The sequence below is a fragment of the Peromyscus californicus genome, unplaced genomic scaffold, assembly GCF_007827085.1.
Source record: "Peromyscus californicus insignis strain IS unplaced genomic scaffold, ASM782708v3 Scaffold_11__1_contigs__length_118956290, whole genome shotgun sequence".
Classification (NCBI taxonomy): domain Eukaryota; kingdom Metazoa; phylum Chordata; class Mammalia; order Rodentia; family Cricetidae; genus Peromyscus; species Peromyscus californicus.
The window spans coordinates 16,419,227-16,441,219 of record NW_026294402.1 but is presented as its reverse complement, the minus strand read 5'-3'; the positions used below and the strand labels follow the sequence as shown (position 1 = coordinate 16,441,219).

Genomic DNA, 21,993 nt, shown 5'->3' with positions numbered 1-21,993 from the left:
TCCTGAGTGCAGAGATTAAAGGCGTGCGCACCACTGCCCAGCAGTGTGTATTGGAAGTTCTTAGTGCCGTCCAAGCCTGCGATGTCCTGACTCTCTTCCTCTTTCTCTTGTTTAGGAGGAGAAGAGACGAAGGAAAACGGCCCCCAGAGAACCGTAAGCGCTTTTTCCTTACAGAGCAGGTGATGCCGTGTCGGTTCTAGTCAGAGTGGTGAGACGTGGCCGTTGTGGACTGCCACAGCAGCCGTAGCTTCCTGTGGGACTGGAGTGGAGGCGAGGATACTCTTCTTCTACCGGCCAACCTCAGTACCCTGACAGTCACTGTGGCTATTGGCACCAGCCTGCACGTGGTGGCTTAGGAAGAGGTAGTGGAGGGCCCATGGTAGTGTCTTCTAATTTGGTGAAATACCCAACAACCCTGTGCTTCCTTCCAGAGCGGAGAAAAAGGCGGCTCGAACCAAAACAGCCGTGAATCCAAAGGTAAGGGCACCTCCAGGAACTTGGCTAGCCACAGTACAGCAGTTCCCAGATGCTGGAGGGCTGCCCTGAGGCCGTACCTGTCCTTCCCACAGATAGACCTGCCACGGTGCCCCCAGTGCGGCCAGTACCTGGATGACCCTGATCTGAAGTACCAGCAGCACCCTTCAGATGCTGTGAGTCCACGCTCTGCCCTACCCTTTATCCCTGCCTCCTGGTATGACCATGTCTCACTGTCCCCTGTCCTTCAGGTGGAGGAACTCCAAATGTTGGTCAGCGAGAAACTGTCCATCTATGATTCCAATTCGTCTGGAGAACGCATTGATTCCTCTCCCCAGCACAGGGTGACCTGCTTCAGGTAACCACCGTGTTCTGTGGTCACGTCCTGTGGTGGGCATCCAAGGATTGTCCTCACCACAGGGCCCCTCAAGCTGCTCTCCTTTTAACAACACCAGGAAGCCAGTTAAGGTTGGGTAGACTTCAGCCACAAGGATACATTTTGTTATTGCTGTTTGTTGGCTTTTCTGGCGTTTTGTTTTGCAGCCTGGGCCCGCCTCCAACTTGATAGGTAGTCAAGGATGGCCTTGAACTCCTGGCCTTCTTGTGCTAACACTCCCAGATTGTACAGTGCTCTGAGGATTCAACCTAGAGCTTCACTTACATCAGGCAGGCACTTCAAAGCTGAGCTGCATTTCCGGCCCTGGTTTTGGTTTTTGAGACAGGGTTCTTAACTGTCACCCAGCTGACTGTGAACTCCGTCCTGCTGTTCTAGTGTGCACCACTAAGCTTAATTTAAAACAAACAACAGTCAGTAAAACAAAACTAGAACTATGTATCCCTGGCTAGAACTTTCTAAACTGGTCCGGCTAGACTCAAACTCAGATCCACCTGCTTCTGGCTCTGAGCCTAGCTCTGTTGCTGTTCTAATACTTCTTCACAGTGCTGGGGATAGAACATAAGGCCTCCTGCACTCTAGCCACGCCCCCAGATTTGTTTGCTGCTTTGTGGTTGGTGCAACTCCACATGTTAAATCTCTAGGTTATGCCATTCTGAGACTTATCCCTGTGCTCACACAATGACCAGCTCTGTGCAGAGTGCCAATTCCACAGACATAGCACCTCAGACCCTTGCTTTTCTGGTCACAGAAAACCAGTGAGAGCTCTCAGAGGTTACCAATCCTGCACTGGCCATGAGCAGAGGGGTTGGTGGAGAACCAGGGCCAGATGGATGGGGCTGGGACACACAAGTCCTTCTGGGTTGTATATGATAGAAGGGTCCCCTCAGGAGCACATATTGGTATCCCAATAGGCATTTTTCCTGGGTGCTCCTAGATGTTGAACACATTGATTCCCATAAAGGATATTGTCTGCCAGTGATCTACAGGGGCAGGCCCTAATAGGCAGTAGATCTGAGGGGCCAGTTGAAGATTGCTTGTAGATAGCAGTCAGCTGTGAATCCCATTGTGGCATCCTCCTTCACTCAATTACATAGCCTCCTTCCTGGTGGGGGTGAAAATGGCTGAGGGCATGCAGCCTTTGGCTGAGTATGGCTGGTAGAAACATGCCCTATGCAGGATCAGGCCTGGTACTCCATTTCTTTTTAGTCTGGAGAGATGACTTGGCAGTCAACTCCAGTTCCTGGTACCTATGTAGACAGCTCACAACCAACCAGCTATAATTCAACGTCAGGGGAATCCTCTGACCTTAGTATGTGTACTTGTCATACAAGAGGGAGAGGGAGACACTGTTGGGATGGGCATTGCTGAGTCCAGAACCCTCACTTAGTCTGGGTACCTGGAGTCGGACAGTGGTTTATGGCCCTCTGTGCTGGGCTAGGTGGTAAAGTGATGTTTGTTGCCCGTGTAGTGTGTATTGCAGTCGAGGTCACCTGTGTCCTGTTGACACTGGTCTTATTGAGAAGAACGTTGAACTCTACTTTTCTGGTTGTGCCAAAGCAATTTATGACGATAATCCATCTGTGGAAGGTATGTGGAATAGTCCAGGTATGTGCAGTGTTCAAGGGTTCTTTATTTAAAGAAGCAAACAAAATTTAGGAAGCAAGATACCCCATGGGGGGTGGGTACTACTTCAAGGGGAGAACTCAAAGTTCTGCCATTAACTGAGCAAAGTGACCCTGAAGAGAAGCAGCGTGCTGGCTGTGTTTTCTAGCTGGGGTAAGAGTTGTGAGTCATTGTGGGTTTTTTTTTTCATTGTTGTTGTTGTTTTTTTTTGGGGGGGGGGGGCGGTTTTCGAGACAGGGTTTCTCTGTGTAGCTTTGGAGCCTGTCCTGGAACTATAGACCAGGCTGACCTCGAACTCACAGAGGTCGTCTGCCTCTGCCTCCCGAGTGCTGGGATTAAAGGCGTGCACCACCACCACCTGGTGAATCATTGTGTTTTGTCTGTTATCAAGAGACATTTTTTTCACAGGTGGTGTCAATTGCAAAAACCTTGGGCCAATCAATGAGTGGTGGATCACTGGCTTTGATGGTGGTGAGAAGGCGCTCATTGGCTTTAGCACGTGTGAGTATCTGCCTAGTCACAGGTGTCCTGGAACCTCTGCCTGTCTGGGCTTGGTCTGCCTTAGCGGAGGGTCTCATAAGGCACGGGGAGGACCTGGTGACCTGTGTTATCATGATCCTCCGGTTGTATGACAGTCAAGTGTTTACAATTCAGATGGGTCCAAATCTCAGCTGACTCATTTCCGTCTGGCTCCAGCAGGCTCAGTGGAGAAGTTGTGGGTTTGGTTGTAGAGTTTTTAATTTTAGGTTGTTCTGGAAGCATGGGAGACGCATACTGTGCTCAGCCTGGAGGCCATCAGATTGATATGGCCTTAAATTTTTCTTTATATTTATTCAAGGAGCGTTTGCACCACAGCATGTGTGTAGGATCAGGACAACTTATAGGAGTTGATTCTCTCCCTCTACTATGTGAGTCCCTGGGATAAAACTCAGGTTGTCAAACTTGTAGGAAAGTGCCCTTATCTGCTGAGCCTTTTCACTGGCCCAGAAACAGCTTTAAATGTATTTCCTGCTGGACATAGCAGATCCCTGCTGTCCTATCTTCTCAGGAGTTTGGGGCTAGCAATATGACAAGACACCACTAAACAAACCAAACAGCCACCTGCATAAAGGGCACGTGTGTAGGAGGATAGCACTGCTAATAGTCACCCTAACTGGACTGATCTCTGAAACCACGCCATGCGTTCTTCCTAGCATTTGCAGAATACATTCTGATGGAACCCAGCCCAGACTATGCACCAATATTTGGTCTGATGCAGGAGAAAATTTACATCAGCAAGATTGTGGTTGAGTTCCTACAAGGCAATCCTCACGCTGTCTATGAAGACCTAATAAATAAGATTGAGGTGAGAGCTTTACCTTTATAAAGGTTTGGATCCACATACATATAGCATGGGTGATGCTATAGAAAACTGCATTCAGATTCAGAGCCTTTCGCTACCACTAGAAGAGTTTTGACAGAAGATTAATGCAACAGGCCTGGGGTGTGGCTCAGTTGTAGAGCCCCTGCCTAGAGTCCCCAGCAGGGCCTGAGGGTGTGAGACTTGTGGTACATTGTTTGCCTAGCATACATGAGATACTAGGGTCCCCCTCCTACAGCATTACAAGGAGGCAGAATACAAGAAACGTCTGACCCTTTGTCTTTTCTTCCCCCCAAAGACCACTGTCCCCCCCTTCTGCCATTAACTTGAACCGGTTCACGGAGGACTCCCTCCTGCGCCATGCCCAGTTCGTGGTGAACCAGGTAGAGAGTTACGATGATGCCAAGGACAGTGATGAGACACCCATCTTCTTGACTCCCTGCATGAGAGCCCTGATCCAGTTGGCCGGGGTCACCCTGGGACAGAGGTAAGGGTAGAACAAGAGTCAGATGGGTGGCTTGAGCCCAGAGAAGGCAGTCTCTGTGTGTGTCTGGTTCTCTAAAATGCTGGCCATCTCTCCCAGGCGAGCGGAGAGACGCCACAACCTCAGACACTCTGCGAAGGAGAAGGACAAAGGGCCCACAAAAGCCACCACCACCAAGCTGGTCTACCAGATCTTTGACACTTTCTTCTCGGAGCAGATTGAGAAGGATGACAAGGACGAAAAGGAGAATGCCTTCAAGCGCCGCCGGTGTGGCGTCTGTGAGGTGAGGAGGGCTAGCCTTAGATGTGGAGGCGTCAGTACTCTTGAGAAGCAGCCTGTCTTGCAGGACAGATGGGGTTGAAGTCAACAGGAGTGTCCAGGGCCTTTGTTGTGGGTGATGCCCTTGGCTACGTAACCTGGTTTCCTGAGAGACGTTCGATTTGTTTCCATGTCCTGACCTCAGAGCCAGAGCCACTTCCCAGACCACATTACACTCTGGAATTCTGCAGAAGTACAAGTTTCTCTCGGCTTAGATTTGTGGCTGCAGAAGGCCTTTTGATGTCACTTGGGTATTATCTAGCTCAGGCTGGACTGGAAGTCTCAATCCTACCTCATTCTTCCAAGAGCTGGAGTTACAGACCTGTCCCACCATGCCTGGCTCTTGTGAATACTTTTTACATAGATGACCTTGGGATCAACCTGTGTCACATTAAAACAAAACAAAACCAAAAAAAACCAAACCTCAATGTGGTTAGGCTGGAGGCACAAGCCTTGATCCAGGCACTTGAGAAGTGGAGGCAGGAGGACCAGTATTTCAAAGGTCATCCTCAGTTATATAGTGAGTTTGAGGTCAGCCTGGGCCACAGGAGACCATGTTTGGGAAATTAGAGAATGAATTTATATACTGAACTTGGCTTGTATGTGCACATGAGGCAGCTACCTAGACAAGGCTGTCCTGAAACTGCTGGTGGTCCTTCCGCTTCCCAAGAGCTGGGCATCCAGGTATGTGGTGCCATGCCCAGCCCTGTGATGTCAGTGTGTCCTGACACCAGCTTACAGGGCGTACCTTGTCTCAGGCTGTAAAAGGGACTTGGGCATCCTGAGAGCTCTGAGAGGAGACTCTTACATGCTGTTCTTAGCACGAAAGGGACAGCTGGGATTTTCTTTAGAGGAAGTCACCCTAACCCTGTGACACAGCTCAGGTGTATTTTTGCAATTTACTGTTTTGACTGTGTGCAACAGAGCCTGGCTGGTCCCCATGCCCGCAGTAGTGTCTGTCCCTTTCTCATGGCAGTCCTCAGGATGCCCTGTCCTCGCCATCCTTGACTTTTTCTCATTGTCCTTGTATCTAATGTTAATTCCCTTTAAAGTGGTTTTGTGGTTGTTTTTTTGTTTTTTTTTTTTTTAAACAGGGAATCTGGGTGCTTGGTAGCCCTTTTGGTTACCTTGTTCTCATGTTCTTGTTATGTTTTGTTAGTAGCTATCCCCCCTGACTCCTCGGTGACAGGTGGGGACACTGGTAACTCTGTAACACCTCAACAGAGCTGCTTGTGAGTTTCTAGGGTGCACTCAGCACCCTGTGTACCTCTAAACACTCAGCATCCCAGGCCTCTTCTAAGAGTGCAGTGTTGCCGTGGACCCTGAGTCAGCTGGATGACTCGACATGACTAATACAGACTAAGTCTGTGGTTGCCAAGCTGTGTTGCTTAGGGAATGGGTGGGAAAAGTCTAAGTGCTCAGCACAGATGCAGTGTGTTTTCACACTTGAAAAACTTTATTAGTGAGCCAGGCAGTGGTGGCGCATGCCTTTAATCCCAGCATTTGGAGGCAGAGGCCAGCCTGGGCTACAGAGTGAGTTCCAAGAAAGGCGCCAAAGCTACAGAGAAACCCTGTCTTGAAATACAACAACATCAACAACAAACCACCAAAAGAACCTTTATTGGTGAGGATGTGTGCACAGGCTGCAGTGTGCACGTGTGGAGGTCAGAGGGACTTTGTGGGGCTGGTTTTCTACCTTGCTGTGCGTCTTGGGCGTTGAACTAAGCTTAGGAGGTTTGGCACCGAGCGCCTTTACCCCTGAGACATTTCACTGGCCCTGAGCATGCATAGTTTTGAAAGTTCCTGGGCTGAGTGTGGTGACACACACCTTTAATTCCCAGCACTCATCTGCAGGGGCAGGTAAATCTGAGTTTGAGGCCAGCCTGGTCTGCGTAGTGAATTCTAAGACAGCCAGGGCTATCTAGAGAGACCTCGTCTCAGAAAAGAAAACCAAACAAAGAAGTTCCTAGTTATGAATGGCTGGTTGACCGACCCTTTTTAATATTTTTCAGGTCTGTCAGCAGCCTGAGTGTGGGAAGTGCAAGGCCTGCAAGGACATGGTTAAGTTTGGTGGCACTGGACGGAGCAAACAGGCTTGCCTCAAGAGGAGGTAGGCTCCACTGTGTTCTGTTCTGAGAACAAGCCGGGGTGCTGAGGCAGGTATACTGTGCAGTGTCCTGTGGCAACATGCTGTGGAACTTACAGGACGCTTTTCCCTGGGGTTGACTGCAGTGTGTGTTCTGCAGGTGTCCTAACTTGGCTGTGAAGGAGGCAGACGATGACGAAGAAGTTGACGATTACATCCCAGAGGTGCCGTCACCCAAGAAGATGCACCAAGGGAAGAAGAAGAAGCAGAACAAGGACCGTATCTCCTGGCTGGGGCACCCGTTGAAGGTGAGGTCCCGTCCTCTTCATGCTGCTTGCTGCCTCTTGAGCCCAGCCTGCTGTCCCATTCCCTCCCTTTTCTTGATACTTAGGAGTAGAGTGCAAGGCCTCAGGCACTCTAGGCTAGAGCTCTACAACTGAACCATACCTCAGCCCCTCACTGGTAAATCCTGAGCTGCCTCTGTAGCCCAGGCAGCCCATATACTTGTATACTTTACACTGCTCCATTTCCACCTCCCAAGTGCTAAAATTACAGTCATGTGCCACCATGTCAGGTTTGATTTTTTGTTGTTGTTTTATTTTGTTTTGTTTTAGTTTTTTGAGACAGGGTTTCTCTATAAGCTCTCTGTAGGCTCTCACTGTCCTGGAACTCCTTATGTAGACCAGGCTAGATCAACCTGCCTCTGCCTCCAGAGCGCTGGGATTAAAGGCGTGTAACACCACACCCAGCTTAATAGAAATAATTTATTGCTGCACTGTGGTGGTGCAAATCTTTAATCTCAGTACTCAGGAGTATCTCTGAGTTTGAGGCCAGCCTGGTCTACAAAGTGACTTCTAGGACATCCAGGGGTATACAGAGACTCTGTCTCGAAAAACAAACAAAAATTAAAAACAATTTAAGCTGGGCGGTGGTGGTGCACTCCTTTAATGCCAGCACTCAGGAGGCAGAAACAAGCAGATCTGAGTTCGAGGCCAGCCTGGTCTACAGAGCAAGTTCTAGGACAGCCAAGGCTATACACAGAAAAGCTTCATTCAGAAGCATTGTTTTTTGTTTTGTTTTAGAGATACACTCTCACTGTTTAGCCCAGGTTGGGTTAGAGCTTATTTTTTGTTTTCATTAATTCTTTTATATTTATCATATGTAGATTTGCTTACATGTATGTACATGCACTACGTGTGTGCCTAGTGTCCACAGAGGTCAGAAGAAGGTAAAGAATCCCCTGGAACTGGAGTTGTGAGCCACTGTGGGTGCTAGGAACTGAACTCGGGGTCTGTGTAACAACAAAAAATACTTTTTACTGCGGAGCCACCTTTAGGTGCTGACCTGGAAACTTTTCTTTTGCCTTTCAGGTGTTAGGATTATAGGCATGTGCTACCAGTCCCACCAGCTCATGCCTTTTTTCTTTGACTTAGGGTTTTACTGTGTAGCTTTGGCTGGCCTGGACCTCAATGTAGGCCTGCCTCTACCTCCAAAGTGTAGGATTAAAGGTATGTGCCATTGTAATATACCTAGCTTTCTTAATTTCATTATATTTATTTGTGAATGCACACACATGCCACAGCATGAGTCACTTCTCTCCATTCTCCTTGTTGTAGGTTCCAGAGAATAAACTCAGGTCAAATTTAGTGGCAAAACTCCTTTGCCCACTGAGCCAGCTTGTTGGCCCTCATGACTTGTATGTCATGCTTTCCCTCTTGTGGGGTTGCTGGGATGGAGCCCAGGCCTGGCATCTCTCCAGCACTCTTTGCACTGCTGACCCACACCCCTAAGTCTCAAGTCAGTCTCATAGAAAGTTGGGGAGAACACTGGACCTGACCCTCACCTGAGCGCCAGCATTTGGTTTCAGGTCGAAGAGAAGAGAACTTACTATCAGAAGGTGTGCATCGATGAAGAGACCCTGGAGGTGGGGGACTGCGTCTCTGTCATTCCAGATGATTCCTCCAAGCCACTGTATCTAGCCAGGTGTGTCCTTTTGCCAGATTTGGGCACCTGCTTTTCCACTTGAACACCTGAAGTCCATTGTGTCAGAATGAAACCAGAAGTTCCTCGAGGTTTTGTGTGGTCAAGTTCTGCTGGTTACATGAGATATCTATTCCCTGTTCCATCTTATGGCTGCAGGGTCACGGCATTGTGGGAAGACAAGAACGGGCAGATGTTCCATGCACACTGGTTCTGTGCTGGGACAGACACAGTCCTTGGAGCCACCTCTGACCCCCTGGAGCTGTTCCTGGTGGGCGAGTGTGAAAACATGCAGCTTTCCTACATCCACAGCAAGGTCAAGGTCGTCTACAGAGCACCTTCGGAAAACTGGGCCATGGAGGTGAGTGCCGCCTCTCCTCCCCATTCCACCCACCTGTTAAGAGCCGAGGCTGACCGTGTTTGTTTCCATAGGGAGGCATGGATCCTGAGAGCATGCTGCCAGGGGCTGAGGATGATGGCAAGACCTATTTCTACCAGCTCTGGTACAACCAAGAGTACGCAAGATTTGAGTCCCCTCCCACGACCCAGCCGACTGAGGACAACAGGCACAAGTGAGTGAGTGGTGGAGCCAGCCCTAGGCCCTCTCCAGGCCATCCTGCTCGCGAGTCCCGCCGTCCTTTCAGGCTCCAGGGAAAGGTTTGCTTATTCCCTAGTTGTGGTCTTTGCTGACCAGAGGCCTGACATTGTGCAAGCGTTGAAGATGTGTGGACGGGCCAGGCAGTGGGGGTGCACACCTTTAGTCCCAGTACTTGGGAGGCAGAGGCAGGCGGAACTCTTGAGTTCGAGGCCAGCTAGGGCTACACAGAGAAACCCTGTCTTGAATCCCACCCACCTCCCCCGCAAAATGTGTGGACCAGCTGGTGGTTACCTGAAGCAAGCATGGCCATCTGTTTAAAAATATTCATTTGTGGGCTGGAGAGATGGCTCAGAGGTTAAGAGCACTGACTGCTCTTCCAGAGGTCCTGAGTTCAATTCCCAGCAACCACATGGTGGCTCACAACCACCTGTAATGAGATCTGGTACCTCTTCTGACCTGCAGGCAAACATGCTGTATACATAATAAATAAATAAATTTTTTAAAAAAAATATTCATTTGTGCCAGGCGGTGGTGACGCACGCCTTTAGTCCTAGCACTTAGGAGGCAAAGGCAGGCAGATCTGAGTTCGAGGCCAGCCTGGTCTACAGAGAGTTCCAGGACAGCCAGGGCTACACAGAGGAAACCCTGTCTCAAAAAATCAGGAAAAAAAAAGTTCATTTGTGGGGCTGGGTTGTAGCCCTGGGCTTTGAGCATATGCTGGCTGAGGACCCGGCTGTTGATGTACACTGCCTCAGCTTGTTTGCTAGTATTTGTCTTTGAGTTGTGGTCCACAAGAATTGTCTTCAGAGCCGGGCGGTGGTGGCACATGCCTTTAATCCCAGCACTTGGGAGGCAGAGACAGGCGGATCTCTGAGTTCGAGGCCAGCCTGGTCTATAGATCAAGTTTCAGGACAGGCTCCAAAAATTCACAGAGAAACATTGTCTCGAAAAAGCAAAAAAACAAAACAAAACAAAAACCTGTCTTCAAAGTGTGGACATAAAGGGACATTTCCTCCAGAGACCTGCAGATACAGTCTCCTCTTGGATTTCAGTGGCTGCCATGGTCACCATTCTGCCACCTCAGAGCCTTGAGTCTCTTCCCTTGGCTTCTACAGGTTCTGCCTCTCTTGTATCCGACTGGGTGAGCTGAGACATAAAGAAATGCCTAAGGTCCTGGAGCAACTCGATGAGGTGGATGGCCGGATCTACTGCAGTTCTATCACCAAGAATGGTGTTGTCTACCGAGTCGGTGACAGTGTGTACCTGCCTCCTGAGGCCTTTACCTTCAAGTGAGTACCCCATGGTCCATACTGGTCAGTTGGCCCTGACACTTCCAGCTGATTCCTAATGACTGCACTTCAATTTCAGAGCTCTTAGCTCTGTTACTATAACAATATAAATTTCTGAATTCTAAAGGTTGCCAGATTCTGGCTTATAATTTTGGAAGTACAGTGCAACATTGGGTAGATCTGTCACTCTCGGCCTCTTGAGGGTGGCAGAGCTCACCTATCTAGGAAGCAAAGGAGAAATGAGGCAGTGTTGCCACTATCCCCTTGAGAGTGTGCCTCCAGGGACTTTCCTCTAGGCCTCACCTTGTAAAGACTCTGCCACTTGCTGTCGATGCTGCTGGGCTGGGGACCTAGCCCACCGCACACTGCCTTTGGGGTCTTTCAGCATCGGAGCTGTGTGTGAGGCTGAGACCTGCCGTGCTGGACGGTCTCTTCCTGCCTTGGTTCTGCACCTGAGCAGCTGTGAGGTCTTGGGCTTCTCCCTGAATCTGTTTCTCCTTGAAGCTGATGGGGTCTGCCTGCCAGAACTCCAGTGCTCTACCCAGGCTCTGTATGTTGGAAGTCGGAGGACTTCACCTCTACCCTCCATTCACTCTTCCATCCTAAGCAATGGGACAAGTTGGAATTGCAGCTCATGGTTTCCACACACAGCGCACTATCTAGACTTGAGAATCCACTTTCCTAGTGAGACCTTAAGTCCCCAAATTTAGCTTAGTCCTATGACCCAGGAATGAGTGGGTGCCTCTGCATTGATGGTGTTGGGTGTATTACCCAATCTTGAAGTGCTCATCTTTGGTGTCCTCCATAAGTTTGCGTGGTGTCACCTGCCACATGGAAGCACACCATTCGGGCCACACACGGGCACTCAGAGGTCCCTCTGGGACTTGAGAGTCAAGGCAGCCGCTAGCCAGAGTGGGAGCCATACTGGAAGATCACCTCCTGTGTCCTTGTGGGTGCCTGTGGGTAGAGCAGCAAGATTGGGCAACCAGCTTTGCCATGAGTTGGACCAAATTCAGGCTTTCTCAGACCCTGTCCTTCAGCATCACATTTATATCAGTGCTCCATAGTCAGGGAAGTGAGATCATGTCACAGTGATCCCTCGAGTCACAGGCTTCTCAGAACACAGAGGTTCCTTTCCTGGCTGACTCCTGGAAAGGTGGTACCTGTGCCCTCTCAGAAGCTGCTGGTTCCCCTAGTGAAGTGCCCCCTCCTACGACATTTCAACTTGTGCTTGCTGACAGGACCTTGTCACATACCAGGTAGTAAAACACGATGCCACGTGACTGGGAGGCAGGTCCAAGTTGGCCTAAAACGCACTAGGTAGCCTAAGCGTACCTGGGACTCTGACCCTCCTGCATCAATCAGTTTGTCTCCCAAATCCTGGGATGACACACGTGCAGCCGCAGCCAGCTGAGCTGGGAGTTGAGTGGTGTTTTAAACTGAGGTTTCATTTGAGTTACCTTTCTTTAATGGCACTTGGCTGTCATCTGGACTCTAAGGCCTTGAGCTCAGTTGTGTCCTTCACCATTCTTCTCTGCAGCATCAAGCTGGCTAGCCCCTTGAAACGCTCAAAGAAGGAGCCTGTGGATGAGAACCTGTACCCGGAGCATTACCGCAAGTATTCTGACTACATCAAAGGAAGCAACCTGGATGCTCCTGAGCCCTATCGCATCGGTCGGATAAAAGCAATTCACTGTGGCAAGAAGAATGGCAAGGTCAATGAGGCAGACATCAAGATCAGGGTCAACAAGTTCTACAGGTTGGTGTGGGTTCTGCCTGCTGAGAGGCCCTTCAGAAGGTGCTGCTGCTGGAGATGGTTTCTAGACATCCTGAGGGCATGGGTGTATAGTTGTAGCCTTCAGGGTTGGGTGTCAGGAGCCTGGATCTAGCATGTGGGTTACTTTGGGCTCTAACTCAGCCTGCAAGGACCAAAAGCTGCAGAGTGGCAGGGAGTGTGTCCTGGTGTGTCTGGATCCTCTGCCCCAAGCCACAGTCCTTGTCCGTCTCCCACCACCCTCCCCAGTCCCTCTGCTCTCTACCTTGTTTGCAGGTTCTAGGGTTTGTTTTCCAGCCATTGTCTTAACTAAACACCCCCACCCCACCCCCACACACACACTTGTGCATTCGTGTGTGCTGTCTGCGTGAGTGAGTGTCTGTGTTGTTTGAGGATGGGTTTCAGCCAGGCAGCAGTGAAGGGGTTACAGTGAAGAAAACTGGCTCAGATGACCAGTGTGTACTTGTTTCATCAACACTCCTGGAACTTGAGATCCCCCTGTCTCAGCATCCCAAGTACTAGGATAACAGGCACCTGCTACTACACCTGATTTTTCTGGAGTCTTTGTAAAAATCAGCATGGTTACAAAATAATGGGGCACCCATCGTTGATAGGCAGGATGAAGGCAGAGAAGCAGAGCATTCCTGATCTGGTTCCCAGCAATCCTGCTGTGCTGTTAGGTCCAAATCAGAGTAGTGGTACCACATTGATGGAACTGGGACATGTGGTCCTTTCCATGATGCTGTTCATAGATTGAGCATCCCCAAACCAAAATACTCATTGTTCAGCAGACCTCATCTTACAGGCTGCCTTGGGTGTACTTAGCCAGTGCTTCAGGTTTGAGAAGTTTAATTCCCAGCACCTACATGGTATCTCACAGTCACCTAACAGCCCAGTTCTGCGGGGTTTAATGCCCTCTTTTGGCCCTCCATGGGCACTGTACTCACCTGTTGCATAGACATATGCCAGCAAAGCACCCATACACACTGAATGCAAATGAAGAAGTCTTTTTTAAAGTGCTGTCTAAAATGTCCTGCGTAGACTAGGTGGATAGTTGCCTGTAGCCAGCACTTGAGGTGTTGTGGCAGGAGGATCACTGAGTTGGAGATTAAACTGGGAATCGAAGCAAGACACTGTCTTAAAAATGAAAAGCCGCTGGCCAGGGGTGGCGCACGCCTTTAATCCCAGCACTCGGAAGGCAGAGCCAGGCGGATCTCTGTGAGTTCGAGGCCAGCCTGGGCTACAGAGCAAGATCCAGGACAGGCACCAAAACTACACAGAGAAACCCTGTCTCGAAAAAAAAAACCAAAGGAAAAAAAAATACAGGCCTTGAGGTTTGAGGTGTATGAGACTAACAAGATCCCCGTTCTCACACTCGGCACTCCAATTGCTGGTTCCAGACATTCAGATGAGGGTGCTTTGACCTGTGATTATAAACTTGTGGTAAAGTAATACTCACCTGGTGTCCTCTTTACAGGCCTGAGAACACCCACAGATCCACCCCGGCGAGCTACCATTCAGACATCAACCTGCTGTACTGGAGTGACGAGGAAGCTGTGGTGGATTTCAGTGATGTGCAAGGCCGCTGCACTGTGGAATATGGGGAAGACCTGCCTGAGAGCATCCAGGATTACTCACAAGGGGGCCCTGACCGATTCTACTTCCTTGAGGTGAAGCCAGGCTTCAGGGGCAAATGTTTGAGAGCAGGGTGCCCAAGAAAGTGGCTCAGGCTAGGGCAGAGCTCAGTAGTAGGGCCTGTGTTCATCAAGTGCTAGGCTAGGTCCTGGATTTATTTGTCTTAGGATGGGAGATACAAGGTAGACCAAGTAAGCAGCTAATGTGCATGTGTAGAGTGGGTTTGGGTTTTGTTTGTTTTGAGATAGGGTCTTAATATATAGCCCTGGAACTTGATATGTAGACTAGGCTAGCCTTAAACTGACAAATCCACCTCCCTCTTCCGAGTGCTGGAATTAAAAGCTTGTGGTCCCCACCCCATGCCAGCCTATGTAGTTTTTGGTTTTTCGAGACAGGATTTCTCTGTGTATCCCTGAACTGGCTCTGTAGACCAGGCTGACCTCAAACTCAGAAATCCACCTGCCTCTAGCTCTTGAGTGCTGAGATTAAAGGCATGTGCCACTACCACTTGCCTGACTCCTATGTAGAATCTTAGGAGTAGGGTTTTGGCTTTGAAACAAGGCAGCTGGAGATGTGGCTTGATCCGGTAGAATTCTTGCCTAGGATGCATGAAGCCTTGGGTTGTTGGGTCCCCAGCACTCAGGCCATTGATGCAGGATTGAGCATTCAAAAGGAGATAGGTAATGGCTAGCAGGCAATTGTTGAATGTGCAGGGGGATAGGGCACAGTACCTACAGAGCTGCACATCCATGCTGTCACCCACAGCACAGGCCTTTGACAGCAAGAGGTTCTGGAGTTCGGTGTTCAGTTTTTGCTTTTTTTGTGTTTTGTGTTTTGTTTTGTTCTCTCTCTCTCTCTCTCTCTCTCTCTCTCTCTCTCTCTCTCTCTCTGTGTGTGTGTGTGTGTGTGTGTGTGTGTGTGTGTGTGTGTGTGTGTGTGTGTTTTGTTTTTTTGAGATAGGGTTTCTCTGTGTAGCCCTGGCTGTCCTGGAACTTGCTCTGTGGACTAGGCTGGCCTTGAGCTCAGATCTGCCTACCTCTGTTTCCCAAGTGCCACCATCACCTGGCTAACATTCAGCTTTATAAGAGTATGCCACATTTTACTAACACCATTAAAAATTTATCTGAGGGACTATTTTGAAGGCCTCTACCAGCCATACATCAGGTCTTAATGTATGTTGGGAAGGTCCCCCTCCTGGGGAGGAGTACACTCTGGCTCCACTCTTGTGCGTAGGTAGTGGCCTGGTTTGGAGAAAGGATCCAAGAACCTTTTGGATAGGTAGTAGACCGCTTTGAATACCTGGGGCTTGGCTCGTCAGTGTTGTGTTAAGATAAGCTCCCATTTTTCCAGGTTCTGTGTGTGCATGTTTGTGTGACATTGGACAGCAGGCTCCCATAGAGCCCTTTCCTTGGAATGTATGCTCTAGGTGCTTACAGTAGCAGATGTTGGTGCAGACCATCGGAGGGTTAATAGAATAGTTGGGATTTTTAGACGGCCTCTCTGTAGTGTGTCCTCAAGCTCATAATACTTGGGCCTCGCACCTTGACCAGCTGGTTGCAGTCTTGTCTGTTTCCAATAATAAGATCAAATTCTGTTGGTGGCTGATTGCCTGTGCTCCTAGGAGATAAGAGACTGTCAGAGCTCTTAAACTGTGAGGGATCCCTGTATTTTTTCTGGACTAATGTGACTCCTTTCTGTGCAGGCCTACAATGCAAAGAGCAAAATTTTTGAAGACCCTCCAAACCACACCCGCAACCCTGGGAACAAAGGGAAAGGGAAGGGAAAAGGTACGTCCCTGTCCGTCACTCCTGCGTGGAGACAAGGTTGCATGTTGTCCAGGCTAGCCTGGAACCCTGAAGCTTCCTGCCTCCACCTCCCAAATTCTGGAAGGCTGAATTGGGAAGGTCTCCCGAGAGGCTACTCTAGGTCACATAGCAAGACAAAGTCTCCTGAATAAGCCTCTGAGGAGAACAGTCTGGTGGGCCCTTCTCACGACTGGTGGCCTGTTCCTCCTTCAGGAAAAGGGAAGGCAAAGTGTCAGGTGTCGGAGCCCAGAGAGCCTGAGACAACCATCCAATTGCCTAAGCTGCGGACCCTGGATGTGTTTTCTGGCTGTGGAGGGTTATCAGAAGGATTCCACCAAGCAGGTAGGCACTGGTTGGTGCTACCTCTGGCCTGGCTCTGGGGAAGCTTCCGAGTCTGCACATAGCTGGGCCAGGTGACCATGGCCTGTTTGAGCAAGTGACGTGAGAACAGCAGCTCCACAAAAGCAAACCTTTGCCCTGTGTCCACCAGGCATCTCGGAGACGCTGTGGGCCATTGAGATGTGGGAACCGGCAGCCCAGGCATTTCGGCTGAACAACCCTGGCTCCACAGTGTTCACAGAGGACTGCAATGTGCTGCTTAAGCTGGTCATGGCTGGTGAGGTGACCAACTCCCTGGGCCAGAGGCTCCCCCAGAAGGGCGATGTGGAGATGCTGTGTGGTGGACCACCCTGCCAGGGTTTCAGCGGCATGAACCGTTTCAACTCCCGTACTTACTCCAAGTTCAAAAACTCGCTAGTGGTCTCTTTCCTCAGGTAGGCACAGACAGCCCTCTATCACTTGCTGTCTTTGGGCAACTCCAGGCTAAGTGCAGCTTTGTGGGGGAGCCCCTCCCTAGTGGGAGATGCCTGTGCCCTGGTGCAGGTTCCCTGGGGCCTGTGAGTTTGTGGTGACCTGTGTCCCTCCTGTCCCCACAGCTACTGTGACTACTACCGGCCGCGTTTCTTCCTTTTGGAGAATGTCAGGAACTTTGTGTCCTTCAAGCGCTCCATGGTGCTGAAGCTCACACTGCGCTGCCTCGTCCGCATGGGTTACCAGTGCACCTTCGGTGTGCTGCAGGTGGGCGCCGCTCAGCAGTGCAGTCCCTGGACTGCTGCCCTCCATCACTGACAGGAGAGTGTTCAGGCCTGCTCTAGGCGGCAGACGGTCTGTGTGATCACCAGTGTGTTGGTGAGGATAGAGGCGTCTCATAGCTCAGATAGAAAAAGCACAGGGTTAGCTCGGTGTGGTGGTGCCTGCCTTTAATCCCGACACTAGAGAGGCAGGTAGGCAGATCTCAGTTTGAGGCCAGCCTGATCTACAGAGTGAGTTCTAGCACAGCCACAGCTACAGAGAAACCTTGTCTTGAAAAAGAAAGAAGCATGGGGTGACCAAGTATGGTAGCACACGCCTGTCATTCCAGTCTTGAAAGGCTGAAGTAGAAGATTGTGGATTCAAGGCCAGTGTCTCGGGATTAAGAGCTGGGCTGTAGCTCAGTGTAGTGCATTCACCAGCAGCACATTGGTGAATGCATTACATTTGCCAAAAGTAAGCAGGGTTGGTTGGGGCCCAGTTAGAGCGCATGCCTAACTCGCAGGAAGCCTGGGTTCCATTCCCATCCCCACTAGCCCAAATATGGTTGCACACCTATCATCCCAACAGGTAGGCAGCGGGTGGAGGTAGGATCAGTACTTGAAGATGTCATCTTTGTCACATAGCAAGTTGTGGCCAGCCTGGGCTACGTGAGACCTTGGTTTCAAAATCATACAACAAAAACAGCTGTCCAAATGGATGCTGAGGTAACTAGAGGACATGAGAGGCCCCGTGGGGCAAGTGCTGCACTTCCAACCTCTGCCTGTAGCCAAGCCTGGTCACTGGCCACGTTCTCCCTGTGACTGTCGCAGTGGGGCTCCTGGCTCCCATTGCTCCTGCCATTTCTGCAGTGTTCCCCGAGGGCTGGGTTTGACAGCAGCCTCGTAGATGTTAGGTCAGTGAGAGACAGTGGGCCGCAGCAGAGCAGGTTTAATCAGAGCACACTGTCACGGGGGCTTTCCAGTTGGTCAACCAGAGGTCTCGCCATCCCCTTCAGACCCACAAGTTACTGTGAGGAGAGGAGGGGAGGGGCAAAAACAGGTGTATTAGTGTTCTTGGGGCTGGGCTGGACAAATTGCAGTGGTAGGGGGCCTACGGAGACAAGTGACTAGTTCTGGAAGTTCACATCACTGTAGTCCTGAGGATTGTCGCCACTTAACCACAGTGGGAGTTCCACAAAGGACGTGGCCCTGGCTAACGGGCAGGTTGCTCTTACTGATGAGCTGCACCTCAGCCTTGTGAGTTGCAGGTGTGTGCTACCTGCTTCCCGGTTCTGGTTCTCTGCACGGAGGCCAGCTAGGTAGACATACTGCCTGAGGCCACCTGTCTCCATTCCCGATGCAGGCTGGACAGTATGGTGTGGCCCAGACACGGAGACGGGCCATCATTTTGGCTGCAGCCCCAGGAGAGAAGCTGCCTCTGTTTCCAGAGCCTCTGCATGTGTTCGCACCCCGTGCCTGCCAGCTGAGCGTTGTGGTGGACGACAAGAAGTTTGTTAGCAACATCACCAGGTAGGAGCTGATCTCAGCACCCCATGTGCAGAACAGTGACAGTGACAGAAGGTCATGATGCCTGGGTCGCTGAGGTTTTTGCCAGGCTATCAGGCAGCTCAAGCCTGTTGCAAGTCTGCGCCATCCCAGCCTCAGTGTGCAGGCAGCTGGCTTCAGTAGAGCAAACGCTACAGCTGCCCTTCACATCTAAGATTCAGCAGAGGCTGCCCGAATGACATCTGACAGGGCACCCTCTGCTGCAGGCTGACCTCAGGCCCCTTCCGAACCATCACGGTGCGGGATACCATGTCTGACCTCCCTGAGATCCAGAATGGAGCCTCAGCACCTGAGATCTCCTACAACGGAGAGCCACAGTCCTGGTTCCAGAGGCAGCTGCGGGGCTCACACTACCAGCCCATCCTCAGGGACCATATCTGCAAGGTAGCTAGCCTGGGTCTGGTGCTCCCTTGGGTCTTTGCCTGGCCCAACTTCTCTTTGGGCTTATTGTACCTCCACAGGCCTGCAGGCTCAACATCTCCAGTCTCCCACCCCCATGGCCAGTAGTATCATCTTCAGATGGCCCTGGGGTAGCCTCCGAGTGCCTCCCCCGGTACTCCTCTCCTTAGAGCTTTTCTGTGTGGTCTTCTGATCCACTAGACCTCACCTCTTGTGTGCTTCTCTGGCTGACCTCACACTGACCCCTTGTCCTTCGTCTCAGCTGTCCCTCCAGGCGCATCCTTGGCTCCATTCTTAGGTGGTCGGCTCTCACGCTAGGGTTGGGTAGTTGTCTCCTGATAGGATCTGAGCCTCTGGTTCCCTTTTGTGCTTCCTGACCCGGGCTTTAGCTGGGACTCCCTGTGTTCTAGGATATGAGCCCGTTGGTGGCCGCCCGCATGCGGAACATCCCACTGTTCCCAGGATCAGATTGGCGCGACCTGCCCAATATAGAAGTGCCACTGACAGACGGCACTACGACCAAGAAGCTGCGTTACACCTTCCATGACAGGAAGAACGGCTGCAGCAGCACTGGCGCCATGCGTGGGGTCTGCTCCTGTGTGGAAGGTGGGACCCCAGGCTTTAGTCATTTCCTTCCACTCAGTGTTCCCCACAAACAGGAACCCCATGACTGCAGCCCTGTGTGTGCTCTGGCCACTTAGGGGGTGGCTTGTTAGAGTTCCCTAGTAGTCCCCACTTGATACATCTGCTTGTTAATCTTGAGGCCCTGGCCATGCCTGGGTACTAATTAAATGGCTGCCGGGTGTGGGTTAAACAGCTGTTCCTGCGGCACGGGGGCGTCAGCTGCCGGGTGTGGGTTAAACAGCTGTTCCTGCGGCACGGGGGCGTCAGCTGCCGGGTGTGGGTTAAACAGCTGTTCCTGCGGCATGGGGGCGTCAGCTGCCGGGTGTGGGTTAAACAGCTGTACCTGCGGCACGGGGGCGTCAGCTTCTCAGTGCTTGGAGCATGCGGCCATCAGAGCCCCTCTGGTGGAAGCCCCTATGCAGAGATGAAGTGCCCCAGGGAGTCTCCCCGTAGCCTGGCACCAGCCTGGCTATAGCGCAGTGTTCTGTTGCAGGCAAGGCCTGTGACCCCACAGCCAGGCAGTTCAACACCCTCATCCCCTGGTGCCTGCCGCACACTGGGAACCGGCACAACCACTGGGCCGGCCTCTACGGGCGCCTGGAGTGGGATGGCTTCTTCAGCACCACTGTCACCAACCCTGAGCCCATGGGGAAGCAGGGCCGTGTGCTCCACCCAGAGCAGCACCGGGTGGTGAGCGTGCGGGAGTGTGCCCGCTCCCAGGGCTTTCCGGACACCTACCGGCTCTTCGGCAACATCTTGGACAGACACCGGCAGGTCAGCCCAGCACCAGAGCTCGTTGCCAAGTGGCCTCGGCTCTCATATAGGGAGTTGGGCTGTCATTGAGAGTGTGGGTCAGCAGCAGCAACACGATAGCACACGTCTTTCCTAGGCTGGCTGTCCCTCGTTAGGAGCTATGGTTGAAAGAGAGAGGCCCAGGCCAGAAACACTGGCCTGGCCTGGGCTCCGTGCAGACCGGCCCCATGCTCCCCCAAACCCTTGTTTGGCTCATAGCAGGAATCAAAGTGGACTGGGGTGTGTCTGCATTTTGCTTCCAGATTTTCCTAAAGCCTTTTAAAAGCTCATTGTTGGCCATGTATGGAGGCTCACACATTTAATCCCAAACACTGGAGAGGCAGAAGCAGGTTGATCTGAGTTCCAGGCCAGCCTGGTCTACATAGAGACCCCGTCTTTGAAACAAAGACCAAACCAAAAGAGCTCCCTCTTAGTGATCTGTGGGTCTGTGGGCACCGCAATGAAGGCCTGTGCCATTCGAGAAGACTGAATTCCCGATGCCCGGGTCGTGGTCCTGCCTTGGTCAGAGTAGAGGTAGGCCACTGGTGAGCCTGGGTGTCAATCTGGTGTGGCCTCTTTCCTTCCCACAGGTGGGTAATGCTGTGCCACCACCGCTGGCCAAAGCCATTGGCCTGGAGATCAAGCTCTGTATGTTGGCCAAAGCTCAGGAGGTCGCCTCAGGTATGTGCCACTTTCCTCGTGGGCAGCTCTAGGCCCTGGGACTTGGGCACACCAGCTCCACATGAGGACAGTAGTGGAAGCCACCGGTGACCTGCCGGTAACTGCACAGTGGCTTTGGAGGGGGTGTGAGCCTTCCTGCTGACGGACGTGGTCACCAGGCACCGGCCTCAAGTAGTGCTGACCCAAACACCAGGTTGCAGAAACTGGGGAGATGACTTAGTCCTGAATGTTTCCAGCTGCTGCAGGGTCTCCAGGCCAGCCATGAGCTTGCATGGCGCTGTGCTCAGGGTGACTTCTCCTTTGCTTTCTCTTCAGCTGCAGTTAAAGTAAAGGAGACTGCGACGATGGACTAGCTCTGCTCTCCCAGAGCCCCACATGCACTGATACTGTGTTTTTAACCTGTTGAGCCCCATCATTTGAAATGTTGTGCACATGTCTGTGGCCATGGCTGACACTAGCTGTTTGTGTGAGGTTTGCTTTGTGACCGAGCCCTGCAGTACTTTGTGCATTCTGAATCTTAAAGTTTTTTGTTTTTAATTCTGTATTTTATCAGATCCACCACTGTGCAGGTGGCAAGCAAGATTTGATGTAGTTTTTATATGTTGTAATATTTCTTCAAATAAAGCGCTTCTATAAAGCACCCCAAGTAGTGACTGACTTCTCTGGCTGCTTCCCCACCAACAAAAGAGGGGAACGGGGCCTCCAGTTTGAAAGCATCCACAGAGGTGCTACCTGCATCTACCTCATGGGATACATTTCTGCGACTCAGTTCTGGCCAGTGAGGGGCAAATGGAACTTTCCAGAAAGCCTCTTAAGAAAATGGTGTTGGGGCTGGAGAGATGGCTCAGAGGTTAAGAACACTGTCTGCTCTTCCAGAGGTCCTGAGTTCAATTCCCAGCACCCACATGGTGACTCACAACCATCTGTAATGAGATCTGGTGCCCTCTTCTGGCATACAGGCATACATGCATACATTGCAGGCAGAACATTGTATACATAATAAATAAATAGATCTTAAAAGAAAATGGTGTTGGTTAT

The 21,993-nt window shown here is 51.1% G+C and overlaps 1 protein-coding gene across 1 annotated transcript in view; it reads left to right on the top strand.

Moving 5' to 3' along the window:
- The window catches only part of Dnmt1 (DNA methyltransferase 1), a 49,730-nt gene extending 28,135 nt beyond the window's left edge, over window positions 1-21,595 (top strand). Inside the window, 28 exon segments of the mRNA XM_052753635.1 lie at window positions 116-153; window positions 432-477; window positions 570-650; window positions 726-832; window positions 2,340-2,458; window positions 2,903-2,995; window positions 3,688-3,839; window positions 4,153-4,161; window positions 4,163-4,341; window positions 4,438-4,621; window positions 6,669-6,766; window positions 6,903-7,050; window positions 8,610-8,725; window positions 8,882-9,083; window positions 9,155-9,294; window positions 10,436-10,609; window positions 12,150-12,368; window positions 13,861-14,053; window positions 15,721-15,805; window positions 16,037-16,165; window positions 16,314-16,596; window positions 16,759-16,900; window positions 18,257-18,423; window positions 18,666-18,843; window positions 19,269-19,464; window positions 19,976-20,256; window positions 20,865-20,955; window positions 21,271-21,595. Of these exon segments, the coding sequence (XP_052609595.1) occupies window positions 116-153; window positions 432-477; window positions 570-650; window positions 726-832; window positions 2,340-2,458; window positions 2,903-2,995; window positions 3,688-3,839; window positions 4,153-4,161; window positions 4,163-4,341; window positions 4,438-4,621; window positions 6,669-6,766; window positions 6,903-7,050; window positions 8,610-8,725; window positions 8,882-9,083; window positions 9,155-9,294; window positions 10,436-10,609; window positions 12,150-12,368; window positions 13,861-14,053; window positions 15,721-15,805; window positions 16,037-16,165; window positions 16,314-16,596; window positions 16,759-16,900; window positions 18,257-18,423; window positions 18,666-18,843; window positions 19,269-19,464; window positions 19,976-20,256; window positions 20,865-20,955; window positions 21,271-21,308 (3,888 nt within the window). The 3' untranslated portion in view covers window positions 21,309-21,595.
- The last annotated feature ends 398 nt before the right edge of the window (window positions 21,596-21,993 follow it).